At 40.5% G+C, this 21,922-nt stretch overlaps 1 protein-coding gene across 1 annotated transcript; it reads left to right on the forward strand.

Moving 5' to 3' along the window:
- The first annotated feature begins 3,396 nt into the window (after positions 1–3,396).
- Positions 3,397–4,282, forward strand: LOC148041986 (uncharacterized). The gene is given in 2 exon segments (XM_087700654.1): positions 3,397–3,490; positions 3,648–4,282. Coding segments are annotated over 2 exon segments (729 nt in total).
- The last annotated feature ends 17,640 nt before the right edge of the window (positions 4,283–21,922 follow it).

Raw genomic sequence — 21,922 nt, forward strand, 5'->3', positions numbered from 1 at the left:
ATTGGAGAAGATGGGACAAGACATAGACCATAGCAAGTACACTAAATTCTTGAGGACCTTCAACGTCCAAAGGAACATTGGCACAGTGACCATCTGGCAAGGCAAGACTTTTAGAAGTGTGGTGGTTCCCCTTAGCCCAAAAATTGTAGAAAAGGCATTAGGGCTAGCAGAGAAGCCAGAAAGAAGACCCAAGAGGGATGTGTATGGAATGATAGGGATGGACAAAAGAAGGGTCTGCACCAATAATGGCATCACTCTAGCAGATATTCCAGATCCCACCATTTGGTTGTAGGCTAAGATGATCCATACACTCTTTTCAAGACAAATATACAATGCTCTCATGAGTAGAATTGGGGTACCCTTGTTGCTGGAAAGCCTTGCAGCCAATGCCCTGGTGGACGAGGTAAATTGGAATGCCCTCATCTCTTCTAATTTACAAATTCTCAAGAGTGGTTATCTTGTGCACCTCTGAATGTGGAAAACTGTATTTGTATGAATGCCAAGTTGGGCTTGAGAAGAGTTGTTTCACTTATTCTTGATCTATTAACACTCGTAAGTTTAAAGATGAGGGTTTTAGTTTTGTCTAAACAACTTGTTTGGTGGTGCGATTGGTAATGAACTTGCCAGATGAATACCTCTACCAAGGATCATAGGGGTAGTGCCTTGCTTTGAAGGTATAGTGACCTAATAGTATCGAGTAGCTACTATAGTGCGTGCACACACATGCATGCACACACGCACACATGTACGCATGCACACACATATGCACACGCACATGCACACACAACAATTCTACCTTGACATTTGGAGCTCCTTCTTTGAGAAAAAAATAACAAGACTTGGAGTTTTGGGGCTTATACTTTTGTAACCCCTATCCCAATTGAAATGTGGCTCATTTTACTTGGTGAAAAAGACCTATCAGCATGCACACACACACACACACACACACATGCACACGCACATGCACACACACACGCATACACACATGCATACACACACAATGCAATTCTACCTTGACATTTGGAGCTCCTTCTTTGAGACAAAAATAACAAGACTTGGAGTTTTGGGGCTTATACTTTTGTAGCCCCTATCCCAATTGAAATGTGGTTCATTTTATTTGGTAAAAAAGACTATCTGCGCCAATAAGGAATATTCTAGACTAGCTCATCATGGAATTTATTCATTATCAGGTAGCAATACATGGCTAATGGGACCATTCTCAATGCAAACATTTGAAGCAAATAGATGCCCTTTCCCATATGATCTTTGCATGTCCACCAAGTCCGACAAAGAACTAGCAGGTAGAAAGGATGTTAAATTCCTTTATGGATGTATGAATTACTTTAGGCCTTTTATGAAATGTTCTTGTGATGCTACTGGTCACAAATCAAAATGCAAGAATAGTTCTATTCTATGGTTCGATCATGCATTGTGTTTCATCCTCCACAATATTGAAAAGATTTTCATTGGAAGGACACTAAGAGAATCTATGATTCTCTTTTTCAAATGGATTGGTGAATGCCATGATTTCATCAAAGCATCATTAGTAATTGCTTATGATAGGGATCTCATTCTATTAGCAATGAAGAATACACTCACTCATAGGTGGTATTGTTCTTGCAAATATTAGAGGAGATAGCATAACACTTATTGATAAATGCCTACTTCCTTCAAAGACTAACATCCATGAATCTACACCACAAGGAAAAAAAAGGAGCAACTTTTCTCAACAGATTACATCATCATCTGGTAGTAGAAGAGGATGCCCCCTATCAAGCCAATGAACTTTGGAAATAGAAACCCCATCCTCTATGAACCTTCCACTAGAATCTCTACTTCAACAAATTTGAAATTACATAAAGGTATATCTTTGGAAGATTGTAGTAGCACTATTAAGAAATTACTATATGATTGATACAAGTCTCTTTGCTTAAGCAATTGCATAGAAGGAAGTTGCTTCTACCTAAAAGAGGTCAAAAGATTATAATCCATGTTTTTTTTGCCAATGTACCTGTGCACAGATAGGATGCTGTATGCGTGCAGAGTGAATGCTGGAAGGTCCCCAATAACAAAGAACTCTACAAAACCTTCATAAAAGCAAAAAGAGAGTTTGCACGACATCAGACAAAAAGACAAATTGGGTGTGCAATCTCCCCCCATGCCTTGTGTGAGCGCTTCACAGAGAATGCCTTTATAGATTTATTTATCTCCAAGCTAAAAAATAGCCCACTTTACAAATAGCATGCTTTTGGCTTTTGTGTTTGCTTTTGCCCAAATAAAGAGTAAGGCGTTTGGACATCCAAAAGTAAGGGCTGTGCCCAAATACAAATATCAGGTAATGAAATATTTAACCGAGCATCTATGCATTGTTAAGCTTTTTTTTGAAACTAAAAAGCCCTGGTCAAATTGTAGTTAGGTTTGATTTCTGCTAGTTTACTTATTTGTGTGATTGTTTGTTTTGTTGTTTCGTAATTGGATTTCTTGTGTTTGTCTAGCTTAGGATTTTCTTCTGTCATTTTGTTTGATTTGTTGAGTGTGAAACTTGATAGCCTTGGTCGAGCTTGGTATTGGTTTGGACAGGTAGGAGCTTGTGTTTGCTAATAGCTACAGAACATTGTGGAACAAGGTTTGTATTATTATTGAGACTCTTGCACATCACAGGGACTATGGGTTCACGAGCACTTCACATTGCACTTGTTGATGCACTGTACTCGGGGGTCGTCTCCTAATTTTTTCTTATACTTCCATGCCATGGGATGGGATTAAGCACATTTTGCACCATCGTTGAGCACTAGCATGGCATGAGGTCCACTGCAGCTATATGCAGTAAATCTTAGATGCACACACACTTGAGAGAGCACCTGTCATTGAGCATGCACCATTTGGGATGTTCATCACAAAGTTAGGAACCTCTGGCTGAGAGTGTAAGGTGGTTGGGTGAGTTTGAGGGTCGTGAAGGACGCCATCAATTGTGAGAAGGGTTGTTCATATCTGGTCAATATCTTGAGGACCATCATTTACAGAGATTATGAGATTATGGATGGGTGGAGCGGAGTATGTTATATCTTTTTGAAGAGTGTTGAGAGGTGAGGCTAAGGATTAAAATAATAAATGAACTTATATTTGCACTTTGCATGACGCACGAGCATATTTAGATAGGCTAGGCACGCTCTTCAGTGGATTCATAATTTTTATGTGGAACATTGATTGATTTGTTGCATATCATGGATCCTACATTGTATATTTTTTCATATCATGAATGATTGGACAGGAAGTTCTATTCCAAAGCATATACACTTGTTAGGGCACATTGCATGAAAAAAAGGGTACATGAGAAGAGGTATATGGGTTATCGAAGTTACATACTTTGTTAAAGATTGTTGTAAAATCAAAAGTATGACACGATTCAAAAAAGGGGGTGGTCTAGCTCTAGAAGAACTTACTCTTGCTAGGGATGCAAAATCCATCACTTTTAGTGTTGAGTTGTTAGGTAAATTTGGAGGAGTGTTTCCAAAAATGGCACAAGAAATGCACGCAAAACTATTAACAAGGTTATAGTTTGAGCCATTTCACAAGCAGGCATTAAAGAAGCAGACTTGACAGCTGTGGCTGTTACAATTGGTCCTGGTTTGAATTTGTGCTTATAGGTTACTTCATGACAAAAAAATTTCATCCAAACATTGCCAAAAATGGAGAAATTTGTGTTAACACTTTGAACAAGGATTGGAAGCCTACACTTGGGTTGCGGCATGTTCTCTTAGTGGTAAGGTGCTTGCCAATAGAGCCATTCCCAGAGTCAATTTTGAATGAAGAGGCTAGAAAGATGCTGATGGAAGCTTATGGAGGCTATGCCAAACATGCAAGGATAATGACAAGCATTCATGCCATGAAACCAAAAGCAAAAATCAAGGGAATTATTGGTGAATCAATGGTAGAAAACACATGACCTTGAGAGGACCTTAGTGCTCGTGAGACTGTTATAATTCAGAGTCCTCATAAAGAAAACAACGTTGTAGATGGAGGAGTTGTGGTAACCGTTGACACACAAACGGTCTATTCAGCCACGTTGAGCCGAAAGAGGGTCGAAGGTGATCTAAGCTCTAGTAGAGTGCCTGTGGACAAAAAGAAGCTGAAGGTTTCACTTCCAGATCACAGTCTTGAGCTACATGTGAAAGTTGCATCACGGAACAGTGGCAGCTTCTTGAAGTGTGATTGCGGACAAGAAACGGCAATAATCACAATGCAGGGCAAGCTGGTTGAAGGCATTTACAGACATGCGTGATACGACTGTTTTGTTGATGACGGACATGTGGTTTATTGCAAACTTTGATAGCGCAGAAAATAACAACGTTGCAGGCAGCATCAAGTGGCAGTTTGGTGGATTGATGACATAAGCTAGTTGGTGGCTTATTGGCGGCTGCCATTAATGAACATGCATGGAAAGCGGCACGTTGATGATGAGGCAGGATGCCTAGATGGCCAACGTCATCTATAAGACATCATTATTCTAGAGACTTCATCGAGAACACAATGATGATGACTGACAAAAACACAAGCACAAGGTACCAGAAAAACCCAAGAACCAATGTGAGAGAGTACTAGGAAAACTATATAAGGAGAGGCTATACGTGTAAAAAAATTATAAAAAAACTTTAGCTTTTATGGAAATCATAAAAGCCTTCGCCTTGTAGAAAAGCAAAAAACCCAAGAACCAATGTGAGAGAGTACTAGGAAAGCTATATAAGAAGAGGCGATTGAAGAGTTAAGGGCCTTCCCCCTCTTGTATAATTGTATTTTGTGAGAGAGGAAAGAGGAGGGTCGCATACTAGAGTGAGCTCTTGTCATGCAAATTTGAAAGTCAGAGCTTTTGGATGTCAAAGCGTCGAGTGTCGGCTCAAGGTACGATATATATTTCACTTTGTTTATTTTTCAAATTGTTGGTTTTTTTTGTTGTGTTGTGGTGTTGTGATGCTCTACTCGAATTTGGGTTTGAATTGACTTGAGCTACAAGAGGCGCTGTTTATTGTTTTGTTTTTCGTGTGTGGTTTGTGTGGAGTCTGTCAAAATATTTAAGTTTTTGTGTTATGTTGTGCATCCCAAAAAAATAGTGCATACAAGATAATAAATGTTTGTCAAGCGCTTTAGTAAATAAACATGCTTAAATAAATATTAGCGCCACGTCTTTAGTAATAATGCGCACGTCCATCAAGAATAGTAAATCTTCTAGGCATTTTGAATTCACGCCATCACCTGGTGCTACCCAACACCTTCGTCGCCTCCTCTACACATCAACTGAAGCATTCACAATTGTTTGAAAATAATAAGATAAAACCCAACAAAAGTGAATACCTAGCAGTCTTTAGCTACAAATAATTAAATAGGTTGGAACTCTATGCTAATCTTAATTTAATTTGAGTGCGCACTCTAAACTCATAAACATCCATTAATTTGATATGTATTTTGCGAAATCACCCGCTATGGAACCACCCACGTGCACATTAAATTAATCTGATGCCCGAAAAGGACAGACGTCCCTGTCAACTTCTTGCATAAGGAATCCACCTTGTGTACGAGCCCCATCAAATAAATAAAGCTTTATGGAATTCATTGAAAAACCTCACAAAATCCACCGTGGAATATGCCTCTAGTTTTACGGAATCCATCGAAAAACCTCACGGAATCCACCATGAAATATGCCTCTTGGCATCATCAAAGAAAACAATCACACAATTCTGATACTTCAAAAATATATGATTCATCATACAATTGAATGTAGCTTGTGCATTGGTCAAATCGAAAGGCATGACAAGAAATTCATAATGACCAAACTGAGTTCTAAATACAGTCTTAAAAATATTAGGTGTATCCAATCGTACTTGATGATATCCAGATTTGAGATCTATCTTACTAAAAACAGTGGCCCCTTGTAGTTTATCCATGAGGTCATCTACTCTAGAGATTAGATATCTATTCTTAACTGCAAGTTTATTTAGGGCACATTAGTCAATGCACATCCTATAGGTATTATTTTTCTTCTTAACTAATAGGACATGTGCACCAGAATGAGAACTACTAGGCATAATGAGTCCTCCGTTCAACAACTTGTGTTTGGATTTTTTTTTGTTCAATTTGATTGTGTCTATAAGGTACTTTACATGGTGGTTGAGAACTTGGGATTAAGTTTATTTTATGGTCTTTAGGACATGTAGGTGGTAAACTAGGTGGTAGATTAGTAGCAAAATAATCTTTAAATTGTGAAAGAAATTGTGCATGCCTAGGATGCATTTGATTTTCCTTAGCTTCAATTTTATTCACCCATACTAAATATGATTAACTACCTTTGCTCAATGCACATTTAGCTTGTGTGTGACTAAGTAGTGGAAAATTATCAAAGGTTTGCAATCCATGTAATGTGATTTTATTTCCTTTAAAATGAATTTTCATGGAATGTGTGGAATAATTTATGTCAGGGTTATATTTGTGACGCCAAGGCATTCCTAAAATAATATCACTAGCTTGCAAAGAAATTTTTGCGCTCAACATAATCACCAATTTTCATATCTAAATCATGAACTTCTTGTGTACCATTGTATCTAGTGCCTAAGAATGTGGCCTTTATGCGATAATGAGTTGGAACAATAGGTAAATTCGATTCTTTTACCAACTTTGCAGAAATAAAATCATGCGTGCTTCCATTATCATGTAAAACAATCTTTTCTTGACCATGCACAAAAATTTTTATTGTTAATAACGAATGAAGTTTTGGCATACTTGGTAAAGTTTCTAAAGCATCGCCGATATCATCATCATCTTCAGTGAAGTCTAGCATATCTTCACGGTCCTCATCATCAGTTGCTCCCAAGTGATTGATTTGAACACCTTTCTTCTTGGATTGACAGCTTATTGCTAAGTGTCCAGGTTGATGACACTTGTAGCAAACCATAGGTTTTGCGTTGGAGAAATTATTGGTAAGGTATGGAAGTTTGGGGTATATTGGGATTTGACTAGAGAGAAGGCTTAGGGTTTAAATTAGTAGTTAATGGTAAAGTAGGAGGTCGAGTCCAAGGTTTACGGAAAGAGGAGCAAAGCAACTTTGATTGAATCTTCAAAAGTTAGAATTGAATTGCTTTGTAGCAAAGTTACCATTAATCGAAAATTGTTGCGGTCACTTTTCTCATCTACGAATTTTATCCTCCGCATTATGCGCTAAAGAAATCGCATCCTCCAAAGTCTTTGTCTTGAACATATTCACTTCCGCATAGAAGTGACCAAGCAAACCGGACATATACTTGCGCTTGTGGGCTGCCTCAGGAATATCTTCAAGCATTTGAAGTTGAAGTAAGGCACTCCAGAATTGCTCATTGTATTGCGGGATAGATTCACGATCTCTTTGTTGTAGGAGATCCCACTGTTTGATAGCTTTTTCATGGAATTGAGGTGGAAGGAAATTTTGCAAAAATTTCTTTTGAAAGGCTTCCCAAGTAGAGGGACAATCAACACTCTTGTGGACAACAGTACACCATAATGATGCTATGTTTGCTAGATGGTTAGTGACGCATTTAAGTTTATATTTTTCAGCATATTGCTCTTCATGAAAATAGTCGTCAAACTGATTGATGAAAGCAAGAATAGCTTTGCCATCACATTGCCCATTAAAAGTACGGAATTTGAAATTTCTTTTATTTATCTTGGCTTCTTTTCTAAGAGCCTGTGCATCGAGTGTCACATCAATCGTATGTTGAATAACATCTTCAAGTTGCGCTCTGTCTTGATCGACAGTGGATTGTTTAAGCGTAGCGAGTTATGCTTTCAAATTTTGACGTGCTCTTTGCTGTTCTTGAAGTTGCATCATTCACCCATTAAATCATCCATGTGATGATCCGACATCTTGCAAAAATCTCAAGCAACCTCACGCACTCGAAATCTCGTTAGAAGGATGAGTGTAGCTTAAATTTGGGTTTACAAGGCTTGTTTTTTTTAGAAATATATGGCTTTTGCTTTTACGATCTTACTTTTTCTCGAGTACGATAATTGATAACGGTCTTCTTCCAAGCGAAAAAGTCATGGAAGATTACTTTGAAGTGGTAGATACTGCACCTGCCAACCAAGAAATGCTTGCCAAGCTGAAGTTATCGGTGAAGCAAGGCTTTGGTGGAAGCAATGGTGCAGAGACCGAGGGATCTTGGAAGGGTCCATTACTTGGGAGAAGTTAAAAAGAGCTGTGCGAGGAAGTTACTTACCACCTGCATACTGCACGCGGAAGATGAATGAGTTCTATGAGCTGAAACAGCTTGGTTTATCTCTTGACGCATACTACTCAAAGTTCGTCTCTCTTTTGAAGCATGCACCACAAATGGATATGACACAAAAGGTGTCGAAGTTTTGTGTCGGATTAAACCCACCTGTAAACATCGGCCTCGAATCAATGCACCCAGCAGACCTTCAGGACGCACTCATCCGAGCTACACCCATAATACAGGAAGTGCAGACCAGGCCAAGAAGTAACAAGACTTGGTCTTGCAAGGATCATAACAAAGGAGTGTATAGGTCCTAGGCGAAGAGAGTTCAAGGTCAAAACTAGGGACAAAGGAAGAAAGCTAGGACCAATAATGTCAATAATTTTGTTCCTACCCAAGGTAATGGCCGCAATATCCGTTGCTTCCATTGCAACGAGCCCGGTCATTTCAAAAGGCAATGTCCCAAGCTTGGCGGAGGACAATGGCAAGGACCATTCCAAGGAACCGCTCGTGGCCAAGGAGCCGCCACCCGAGGCAGAGGAAGAACCGCTTGTGTTGCCAATAGGAAAATGTGCGATGAAGAAGACCCGACCATGGAAGCAGATTTTGAGAGGGCAACAGTCCATGCCGCCCTTCACAAGAAAGGCCCAAATTGCCAGTTTTCGGTGATTCAGACACCATCGGATTATCAAGATAAAGGCTTCAAAACTTTGATTGATTGTGGCAGTACACATTTCTTTATTTCACCAGCTTGTGTAAGAAGATTAGGAATAGCCACAATAGATGCACCTACCTTACTTGTGGAATTAGTAAATGGTCGTGAGGTCACTTGTACCAGGAAAACTGCTAAGGTGGAATTCTTACTGGGAGGAAAGTCGACTTCGGTTAGATTCAGGGTTATGAACCTAGGTATCCATGAGTGTTTGCTTGGAATGGATTGGCTTAAACCTAATGATGCCCACATTCAATGTGGAAAGGGCCAAGTTTCCTTTCGAAAATCTAAAGGAGAATTGGTCACAACTCAAGGTCACAACTCAAGGAGAGGCTGGAAAGCCGAAAATGCAATTAGCCAAAGCATCTCGGATAATAAAGGGAGTTAGAAAGTGGCTACCTATCTATTTGATTAAGCTTAATAAGCTACATCAGAATTAGGAGTCTAGTGAAGAACCTTCATGGCTAAAGGAGTATGCAGACGTATTTCTTGAAGAGCTGACAGAACTTCCGCCTCAAAGGGAAGTTGATCATGAAATCAAGCTAGTGCCAGAAGCTGCGCCAATTGCAAAGAGGCTATATAGAATATCCATCCCAGAAGCGATTGAGCTAAAAGAGCAACTTAAGAAAATGTTAGATCAGGGCTACATCCATCCCAACAGTTCGCCATGGGAAGCTCCAGTGCTGTTCCAGAAGAAGAAGGATGGAATGCTTCGGCTATGTATTGATTACAGAGGGTTGAATCAATCAATCATTAAGAACAAATACCCCATTCCAAGGATAGATGAACTTCTTGACCATCTTCAAGGAGCGAAGATCTTCTCCAAGATTGATCTCAGGTTTGGATACTATCAGATAAGGATCAAGGAAGAGGATATCCCAAAGACAGCATTCAACACAAGATATGGACATTTTGAGTTCCTAGTCATGTCATTGGGGCTGACGAATGCACCTGTCACCTTCAATAGGTTGATGCAAGATATCTTTAGGCTATATCTTGATGACTTTGTACTCGTCTTCTTCGATGATACCTTAGTTTACTCCAAACATGAAGAAGATCATGAACCCCAGCTTCGCATTGTCCTTGAGACAATGAGGGCACACAAGCTTTATGCCAAGAATAAGTGTGCATTTTTCAAGCAGCAGATTGAATATCTGGGATTCATCGTATCAGCGGAAGGAATTTCAGTAGACCCGGCCAAGGTCAGAGACATTGTAGAATGGCCAATACCAACAACTATCAAAGAAATACACAGTTTTCTTGGATTGACAGGATGGTACAAGGTCTTTATAAAAAACTATGCTTTGATTGCAGTGCCACTGACGGATCTACTGAAGAAGCAAATATCAATAGTATGGTCAATTGCTGAACAATCTAGCTTTAATAAACTAAAGAAAAGCTTGGTATCAGCACCTATCTTGAAACTTCCAGACCTTAGTAAAGAGTTTGAAGTAATAACCGATAAGAGGACACTTGCCTTAGGATGTGTGCTTATGCAAGAAGGTCATCCTGTAGCATACTCTTTAAGGAAACTAAAGAGCCATGAGAGGAACTATGCTACCCACGATCTGGAGTTGTTAGCTATCATCCATTCTCTCAAGCTTTGGAGACACTGCTAGCTGGGCAAAAAATTTATCCTAGTGACAGATCATAAAAGTCTTAAGTGGATCTTTACCCAGAATGAGCTTAACATGAGGCAACGTCGGTGGATTGAAGTGCTGGAGGAATATGACTTTGAAATCAAATGCCGGCCTGGAAAGGAGAATGTAGTTGCCGATGCACTTAGTCGCAAGGCATTTCTAAATTCTCTAATCTTGCAAGATCCATCAACAACTAGAACTCTAGCCACAAAGGTATCCATGCCAAAAAACCCGATACTTGAGCTAGCTAGAGAAGAGGCATGCCATGATCCAACCTATCAGAAAATGCTAAGGGAGATCCCCATCAAGGATCAGGACTTGAAGCTACAGGCAAAGTATCAAGAATTCTCTATCAATAGTGGACTTGTCTACTATAGAACGAGATTATGTATACCAGCAAGACAGTCACTCAAATAGAAGATACTTTGGGAAGCTCATGACTCCTCTTTCTCAGGACATCTTGGCTATGCCAAGACCCTCAATGCAGGTAGAAAGAGCTATTATTGGGAAAGGATTAAAGGTGACGTTCTCAAATATGTCACTGAATATTTGTCTTGTCAACATATTAAGGCCGAATATGTCAAACATTCCTCAAATGAAATGGGAATTCATTAGTATGGATTTTTTTGTTGGCCTACCTCAAGTTCAGGGAGGATACAACTCCATTATTGTTGTGGTGGATATGCTCACCAAGGTTGCACATCTTATTCCTGCTAAGACAAACTATAAAGCCTCAGATATCACAAGGTTATTCATCAAGGAGATATTTAAACTGCATGGGTTACCCACAAGAATCATTAGTGATCGTGACTCTCTCTTCACATCACACTTCTGGAGGGCTATCTTTGAAGCCATTGGGACTCAACTCTGTTTCAGTACAGCTTACCATCTCCAAACCGATGGTCAAACGGAGTGAGTCAACCAAGTCATTGAGGATATGCTAAGATCACATTGTTGCCATGAACCCAAAAAGTGGATTCAATATTTGCCACTGGTTGAGTTTGCCTACAATGCTTCTTATCAACAAAGCATTAAGATGACCCCTTTTCAAGCATTGTATGGGCACGACTGTCAAAGTCCTTTAAACTTCTCAGATCCAACCTTGAAGGTTGAAGCTTCAAAGCAAAAGCTGGAAGATATGGATGACCAAATGAAGTCAATAAGACAGGACATCCAAGCTGCCAAGGATAGACAGAAGGCATACACGGATTTGAAACGTAAAGATAGATCCTTCGCTGAAGGAGATATGGTCTTCATTCGCGTATGCCCAAAGAAGAGTTCCCTATCCTTGGGAGAATACAAGAAGCTAAGTCCAAGGTATTGTGGACCCTACAAGATCCTCAAGTGCCTAGGACCTAATGCCTTATAGAATTCAACTCCTTTAGAACCTAAAGGTTCATAATGTATTCCATATCAGTCTACTGAAGAAGTATGTATCTAACCCTAGTCATGTGCTTGATGATCAACAAGTTGTAATGCCTAGCCAAGGAGTCCTTGAGCTACGGCCTGACAAGATCTTAGATGTTAGGAGAGACAATTGAGATCTAGAACCTTGAGAGAATACCTCGTCCAGTGGAAAGATTATCCCGAGGAGGATGCCACTTGGATGGATGAAAGTGCTCTCAACCAACAATACCCCCAGTTCTTCTCAAGATGAGGACATCTCGATTCCTCTAAGGGGGAGAGAATGTAATATTTCCGCTCAAAATATTAAAGAACTTTGATCACCGCACACCCATGCAAGCTGTGCAAAGTCATCTCCCGCGTCGATTAATGTCGGTGGCTAAGCGTTCCCTCCGCGCACCATGTTAAATTCCGGCTCCCTGTCGTGCAAAAGAGGCCAGGGCCTGAAAACCCGCAAGCCGCACAAGAAACACCCCTTACATAAAGGCAAATGGATAAATGATTAAAGTAGTGTAAATTTTTTTTATTAATTACCCCTCCCCTTAGCCGATGCACGGCAGGGGGAGAGGGAGTGTGTGGAGGAGTGAGTTAAGTGGAGAGAGGGAGGAGTGTGGTGTGGGGGATGCATGAGGGAGGGAAGGCATGAAAGCCCTCCACGTGTGTGGATCTCCCCCCCCCCCCCCCCCCCTTACACTCTATAAAACCTCCCCCTTAAGCTTGGGGGGAGGCACGAAGGGAAGAGAGGAAGAAGGCAACCGTGCTGCTCCAGGCCCGTGCCATCCGCCATCGCTAGAATGCCGCCCTGCTGTGTCGCAGTCCGCGCCAGGACTACCGCCTTCAACTCCACAACCATCCTCATCATCGTATGCCTGGCCGTCGTCCTCTCTCCAAATCATTACCCCCCCTCCACGTCATTCTGCTGAGAAGCAGAAGCTTCTAAGGATAAGGCTTCCACAAGCCCTATGCACACGACCTCTTCCCCAGTTTCTTAAAACCCACATCGTAAAAGGGAATTCCTGTGCGAGGGAGAAGTAGGCAAACTTTGACGTTGCTTTGCCAAAGCTTGGAGGAAGTTCAGAGATCGCATAGAGGCAAAGACAAACCGCGGAGTCCAAATCCACTACATCAACAATGGCTCCAAAACAAAAGATGCAAGGCGCACGCGTGGAAGTCTCCAACCCAAGCATACGTGTGGACATCCCTACGAGCCCTCAAGCCCAGGTTCTTAAAAAAAAAAAACCGCATTAAAGGAATGCATTGGGCATGTTTAAATTTCATACGGAAGTTATGAATATAAATTACTCATTCATCTTACGAGTTTTAAATTGCATATTACTCTTGCTTGCATTTTCCAAAGTGACAATCCCAATTGCATATTGCCCAGGTTAAAGGGATGAAAATTAGTTTAAATGCATCCTTGTCTTTCTCGCATGAAAGAACAAGCTCATAATGCATCTAGGCAATGATTTTCCTAGATATATTTCGTAGGAAATAATCGTCGTCATTCATTAGATTATTGTCCAAGTAGTTGCATTGCATGGAAATGAAACCATGGACTTGCATGTTGCATGTGAAGATGCTTGTATTTTAAGACGGATTAAGTGACGTAGAATGGATTAAGTCAACAATAGTCTTATGATATTTGTCATGCATGAACTTTATTTATCGAAGTTGTATCTAGAAAAGGTTGCAAGTCATATTAAAGCCTGAAATTCAACTGCATTAAACGAAAGGTTGTAGGCAAAGTTCTTAATGTAAATTTACGTAGTTTTATGCAAGTTATCTCCCAAAGTGTTAATCATTATGATTCTAGCAAGGAAGAGTAATGGTGCAAACCCTATAGTTGCATTGAAGGAAAAGTCTATGATTTGCATACTTACATGGAATGTTGCATCCTGAATTTAGTTAATTGCATTCCTTAGGAAAAGTATTCGCATCCCTTCTAAACAAAGATCATTCTCGACACAAGAAAATTAGATCGTTTTAGGTAGATCATTGGTAAGGGTATAACCCTCAAGGGATTCGTAAAAGCATAACTAGTTGGTACGACGAACACTTCAAAGTGCTAGGTAGGGTTTAGCATGTTAGAAATTCTGCCTAGTATCGCACTTGGGTTGCCAAGTCGAGACTTTCAAGCCCAAAGGTCCTACCCACATTCATGGAATGTTTGGGTTAATTGGACACCCATACAATAACGATCTAGGGATTTACCCTAAGGATCGATCGACCTAATACTAAACTTTCGATTAAGTTTAAAACCCTAGGGGAAAACGTTATTGGCCTAGTAAGGTTAGGGATTGGGTTGGGTCAAGGGGACTCCCAAACCCTACATCTTGACTAAACATATTTCTTGACCAAGAAACACCATTGATGGGAGAAATGATCCCACGAGTTAGGTGCGACGCCTGTGCAACAAGTTGCAACGTCGCATGGTTTTGTGTTAAATCACAAAGTAGAGTTGCCACTCCTTGGAACAAGGTTGGCAAGTTCCAAGTACAAGCTTAAATTGCAAGAGGATGAGTAGTCATCTTGCTACTGAGTTGCCAAGTTAAGGTAATGAGCAATTGACAAATCAAGTTAGGGCGACGGGGATTGCCCAGGATTTACTGTCTTAGTTTAAGGAACCTAAGGTGCTTGTTAATTTGGGTTAATAGGGTATAAACCCTAACCCAAGGATAAAAGGGTAAACAAAAAAACCCTTGGGGATCTTGCCAAGTCGCAATTTGATCCCGGATTGAATGATGGATGCATTCGGAGAGAAGAATTCACACCTTAGCAGTTGGCCAAACAAAGGACCACTGGATTGATTGTGTTTTGTACAATTTAGGAGCACTGTTTGTATTGCTTTGCTCAAAGAACTAAAGATGAAAAAATAATTAATGCTTCAGGTTGAAGGCCTAGAGGGAGAGGCAGCATCAGTTACCCCCGGCGACTGTCTGCTTGACCCTAACCAAGGGGGTTGTTAGCCGCGTCAGGAATGTGGACCGAACTCGCCGCGAGAGGTCTCTCCGTTGGGCGCTAGTTGGAGGAGGAGGACGCTTGGATGCCAGGGGGCTCTGACCGTAAATCCCTTGCCTTCCGGGTCCTGCACAAGAGGCCGACGTGACTCGGGATTGGATCTCGAGGCCCGCATACTAGTCTATGGGCGAAAACTTGGATTAGTAATCCCTGAGGATTGGTGGATTGCCTTCGAGCGGATTATGGATTGCCTTCGGGTAGATTATGGATAGACTTCGGGCTGGATTATATGATGTATTCGAAAGATAAATAAGATCAATTGTTGTAAAGGAACTTTTTTGACATTGTTTTTCTATGTCAGTGCTAAGATTACGTGAAGGCACCAGTGACTAAAAGGCTAATTAAGAAAGCTATTTTTGTGTGTCAAGTTAAATGTGGTAGGTCATTAGACAACTAAAGCAACCCCGAGGAAAGTGCAGTGGATGTGGCCAGGGGTCCGTCGTACGGATGGGTGGTCCCGGTTGGCCGGGAACTTTCCTCGAAGGAAATGAACATCAAGGAATGTTGACCTCTAGTCTAGGTTACTAGAATCCTGACTTATGCTGTTTTAGGGGAACGGAATGGGACTATGCCTTATGGGCAGAGAGGTCGAGCTTTGCATCCCTCTCGTTTCCCGTTCTCCTTGAACCAAGTGTAGCATGAATCTGCTTTGACCCTAATGTTTCTGCATAAAGTAGTTTGCCTGGGGTTCGAGGCTAGCTACCGTTCTAGGAATTTGACCACTAGGAAAACCTTGATTCAGGTCGGTCCTAAGTGGGAATGGCCGGAATGCTTCTGCTTCGTGGCAGAATTGGGAAGACCTAGATTGTAAACCCTGTGATATTCCATGGGAGTGTCGGGCGGCGCTTTCTGGACTCTCTTCCTGATGGGCTGCTAAGACGTGTTTTACGAGCGAACAGGTGGACACGTTACACACTCTTAAATAAATATTGGCGCCACACCTTTAGTGATAAGGCACGTGCCCATAAAAAATAGTAAATCTTCTAGGCATTTTGAATTCACGCCATCGCCCGGTGCTACCCAACACCTTCATCTCCTCCTCTACACATCAGTTGAAGCATTCACAATTATTAGAAAATAATAAGATAAACCCAACAAAGGTGAATACCTAGCAGTCTTCAACTATAAATAATTAAATAGGTTGGAACTTTGTCCTAACCTTAATTTAATTCTAGTGCACATTGTAAACTCATAGATATGTATTTTGCGGTCGAAGCACCCACTGTGAGACCACCCACATGCACATTAAATTAATACGACGTCCAAAATGGATAGCCGTCCCTGTCAACTTCTCGCACAAAGAATCCACCTTGTGTATGAGCCCCGGAAAATAAATATAGTTTTATGGAATCCACTGAATAACCTCATGGAATCCACCGTGGAATATACCTCTAGTTTTTACAGAATCCACAAAAAAACTTCACAGAATCCACCGTGGAATATGCCTCTTGGCATCAATACTCTTGGAGAATATACATCTCAAATATTTTCTATGAGAATTATTTTTTGCTCAAGATATATCTCTTGCTAACTTAGTATGGACATTTGTCACAAAGATGGTCTTTTCTTCCCTCTCTCAAACAATCATTGTATTTCCCTAGAGATTGCTTTGTCAATAGTATTGACCCTTTATGTTTCTATCATCTCAATGACTCAAGATTCCATTTCAAAGATCATCAATATGTTGTTTTTTTAACCTCAATATTAATGAGGATCCTCTTCTTAGAAATGGCTAAAATTGGGTCTAAATCATATCCCTACACGACCTCTTGATATACAATAGGCAAAGAATGCCCTACTCAATGCTTTTTAAACCTTTTGTGAGACTATCAACTTGAAAATTCCTAACCTTAGTGAGCCATTCACTCAATTCCTCCACAACAAGCTCAAAATATTGATTAGATCCCAAAATTCAAAAATTAGGGTACACAACCATGCTTCGATACTATCACATCTCACTTCTTTATTTCTAGTTTGGACAAAGCCCCAAATAACCCTTCATTTATATGTAAGAAATTCCTATTACAACTAGTCGAACAAAGGATTTATGGGCCTAACTTTACCACTATTATCCTTGATCTGATGACATACATAAATAATTTCAAGAACTACTTGATTAGCTTGAACTTACTCCTACTTCTTCATCACTTCCATTCCTTATGGCCAACCTTAAATTACATAAATTGGATTTTAGATGTCTTACAAATGCATCATCTTGCCTCTATTCTGAAATTACTATTCTATGCGCATCTCTTTTAAACACATGCAGGCTAATTCTTCAAACTATGTGTGGATCCTTGAACTAGAAAATTTTATTAACTTTAGGCCTATGTATACAATTATATTGGCTCATCGACTCTACTATTGATCTTGTCAATTACCTCCTAAGAATATCTTTAGTGCATGCTCACTAGATATCAATACTTGTTATGAATCCATTCCCCATGAGGGATCTAAAGGGTTAAAGACCATCCTAAGCACCATATTCTCTTGGTCTTTTCAATTTGCTAACTCATCATACATCTCATTCCCGAAATTTCCAACAAATTCCACCTATGGTTAATGGTGCAACAAAAGGCGATCTTTTTCCTTTAGTCTTTAAGAAGTCATCTTAATCAATAGCTGGCTTATGCTCCATGAATATTGGTTCGAGCTCACTCCCTTCGTCATTCTGCCAAATCGGTAAAACCTTGTTTACCAATCATTTTTGTACATTTTCCTTTCTATTGAAATGCTTATAGATAAGAAATACACTCATCAAGTTATGTTCTTCCACTCACCAATTGTATAATACATTAAAAGCTTACATAAACATTGCTGGTCTTGTCACGAATTGCGTGATGGGGGGATTTTCTTGAACTCCTATGTCAAACACACACTGTATGCACAAGAGGAAGTTCACTCAAGAACCCAAGAAGAGAGATGGAGGCCAAAACGTTTTCTTGTTGATTTTTTCTTCTTCTTCCACACAGTATACAATGTACCAAAAGTATACATAAGATCCAACATAAAGGAAAGTGGCCTACTAAGTCAAACATTGCGTAATAGACTACACTAATCGACTAGAGCTATGTCTTTGCTAGCTGTAGGTAGGTGTAACAAACTAAATATAATAAGTGATAAGTTAGTGACCATGTGAGTATCATAATGACCACCAATGTACTAAGTGTAGACGTGCGGCCTCATCTAGCGCCAGGCGGTCCATCATCAATGTCTGCACATGTTGAGCTTGCCATCTCAACAGGTCTAGTAGCTTGATACTCTTTCTTTCCACATATCTCTCTACATTTTCCTCGAAATGCAATTGGGATTAAGTTTATTATGAGATTTTCATACAAAAATTCTACTTATATGCTCTATGAAATTGGGACATTTTTTGGTATTGTTATACAATGAAAATACCACCAAACCTTTTTTTAAAAAGTCATTCTCTCAATAATTGACTAATCTTTTAAAAAGTCTTTCTCTCAATAATTGACTAATATTTCTCTAATGCAGCCATCTCCTCATCCATTGCTGCATCTGAATGAGCATGACCAACATCATCCTCAAAACAAGTGGGCTCAACATCCTCAACTAGTTTTACTATATAAGCATAATGGTGAGTTGCATAACCTTCAAAACCAAATCTTTTAATAGGGTATTTGACCCTACTAGATCTGCGTACCACCAGATCACTCAATAGAGCCTCTACATTACTATGAGCTCTCTGTAAACCTGGTGTCCTGACTGAAGGAATACCAAGCTCATCATCCAAACTCTTCAAACCACTAGAATCTCCATCAAATCCCAAATGATTGGTGTTCTGATTGAATGAATACCAAGCCCATCATCCAAACTCTTTGAACCACTAGAATCTCCATCAAATTCCAAATGACTAGTAGATGCATCATTACCATCCAGCACTTTCTTCTTTCCTTTGTCCTTCCCTGCAACACTTATAGATCCACCTGAAGATGTGGGGCTACTCCTTAGTCTCCCAGACTAAGGGCTCATTGTAGGTATAGTACCAGATGATGTTTCTGGTCCACTAAGACTCCGTGATTCTTGTTTTTCTTTTTGAACATAGCTGTCCTGATCATTATCATCATCTAATACATCACCAGCAGGTGTATACCAGCTGCCCATCTCATTAAAGAAAACATTCCTGCTCACTCTGAACTCACCTGTGACAGGGTTATAATAGCGATACCCTTTCTACTCTAAAGAGTATCCAATAAAAATACATTTTTCTGCCTTTGGATCAAGCTTCTTCTGTAGCTCATCTGGCACATGAACATATGCAACACATCCAAATACCTTCAAGTGTGATACATCGGGCTTCTTACTAGTAAAGCATTCTTCAAGAGTCATACCATGAATTGCAGCTGTGGGGATTCTATTCATAATATAGACAACATGATGGACAGCTTCAGACAAAAAATGTTTGGGCATATTCTTTTCAGCCATTAATGACCTTACAACTTCTGCAATATGCCTATTTTTTCTTTCTGCAACCCATTTTGCTGTGTGGTATACCTATAAGTAAATTGCCTCTTTATCCCATGAGTCCTCAAGAAGCCATTAAACTCATTACAGAGGTACTCTCCCCCTCCATATGATCTCAAACACTTCACTTTTAAGCCTGTTTTTGTTTCAACAACTGCCTTAAAAGATTTGAAGTGCTCAAACACATCACTCTTTTCCTTCATGAAGTATATCCATAACTTCCTTGAACAGTCATCAATAAATGTGACAAAGTATTTGCTGCCTCCAAGAGATACATTCTATGTAGGCTCCCAAACATCTGTATGCACTACATTAAGTAATTTTCTACTCACTTCTCTATCATGCGAGAAGGTAGTCTTGCTTGCTTACCAAACTAGCATGCTTCACAGACTTTATGCAATTCTACAACTCTAAAAGAAGACAACCCTGTAACCAATCCTTTGGATTGCACTAATTTCAGTCTTTGCACATTTGCATGTCCAATACGTTTATGCCATATTTCAATATCTGCAACTACTCCTTTTCCTTTAGCATACATAGTAGCATCCATTGCAGGAATTTGAGCATCTAAAGTGAACATGTGGCCAGCTCTACTTCCTTTTGTGACCAACCTGCACTTATCATTAAAGTCTTCTTCAAAACAACCTTTTGCATTGAATCAGAACTGCAACCCCTACTTTACCATTTGGCCAACAGGCACTGGATTCTTTGTGATTGATGGCACATGTAATACATCTCTCAGACTCTTTGTCTGGTGTAATGTGTCCACCTGTCTACTTGTAGGACACGTCTTAGTAGCCCATCGGGAAGAGAATCCAGAAAGCACCGCCGGGCACTCCCATGGAATGTCACGGGATTTGCGATCTAGGTCTTCTCGAGTCTGCCCCCACGAAGCGGAAGCATTCCGGCCGTTCCCACTTAGGACCGACCTGAATCAGGGTTTTCCTAATGGTCAACTTCCTAGAAAGTAACTAGCGTCGAACTACTTTACGCAGAAATGTCAGGGTCGAGGCGGATTCATGCTGCACTTGGTTCAAGGAGAATGGGAAACGAGAGGGATGTAGAGTCTCGACCTCTTTGCTCGTAAGGCACAGTCCCATTCCATTCCCCTAAAACAACATAAATCGAGACTCTAGTATCCTAGATTCTAGGTCATCATTTCTTCCTGTCAATTTCCTTCGAGAAAAGTTCCCAGCCAACCGGGACCACCCATCCATAGAACGGACCCATGGCCACATCCACCGCACTTTCCTTAGGGTTTTTAAAGTTATTTAATTACCTACCACATTTAGTTTGACAAGTAAAAACAGCTTCCTTATTTAGCCAATTGATCACTGGTTCCTTCACGTAACTTAGGCATTGACATAGAAAAACAATGTCAAACAAGTTCCTTTCCAACAATTGATCTTATTTATCAGTCTTTGGAATACATCATATAATCTAGCACGAAGGCTATTCCATAATCTAGCTCGAAGCAATCCCAAGTCACCTCGGCCTCTTGTGCAAGACCCAGAGGCAAGGGATTTACGGCCAGAGCCCCCCTAGCACCCAAGCGTCCTCCTGCTCCAAGTAGCACCCACGGAGAGACCTCTCGCGACGGGTTCGGTCCATGTACCCGGTGCGGCTAACAACCCCCTTAGATAGGGTTAGGCAGACAGTCGTTGGGGGTAAGTGATACTGCCCCTCCCTCTAGGCCTTCAACTTGAAGCATTAATTATCTTTCCATCTTTAGTTCATTGAGCAAAGAAGTACAAACAATGCTCCTAACTGTACAAACACAATCAATTGAGTGGTCCTTTGTTTGGCCAACTGTTAAGGTGTGAATCCTTTTCTCCAAATGCATCCAGCATCATTCAATCTGGAATCAATTGCGACTTGTCAAGATCCCCAAGGGTTTCGTTGCTTGTTTACCCTTTTATCCTCAGGTTAGGGTTTATACCCTGTTAACCCAAATTAACAAACACCTTATGTTCCTTAAACTAAGACAGTAAATCCGGGGCAACCTTGTTACTCTAACTTGATTGGGCAATTGCTTGCTAGGCAATTCTTGGCAACTCAGCCTCACAGAAGGGTGATGTAACAGGATGACTACTCATCCTCTTACAAATTAAACTTGTACTTAGATCCTGCCAACCTTGTTATAAGGAGTGGCAAATTTATCTTATGATTTAAACACAAAGCCATGCGACGTTGCAACTTGCTACACGAGACAAGTGTTGCACCTAACTTGTGGGATCATTTCTCCCATCAAATGGCGTTCCTTGGTCAAGAAATACATTTGGTCAAGATGTAGGGTTTGGGATGTCCTCTTGACCGAACCCAACCCTAACCTTACTAGGTCAATAATGTTTGGCCCTAGGGTTTCTAAATACAAACGGAAGTCTAGTATTGGGGTAAAACCCTAGATCGTTGTTGCATGGGCA

This window comes from Lygodium microphyllum, chromosome 1 (assembly GCF_053477565.2).
Source record: "Lygodium microphyllum isolate KBCC chromosome 1, Lygodium_microphyllum_v1.1.10, whole genome shotgun sequence".
Taxonomy (NCBI): Eukaryota; Viridiplantae; Streptophyta; class Polypodiopsida; order Schizaeales; family Lygodiaceae; genus Lygodium; species Lygodium microphyllum.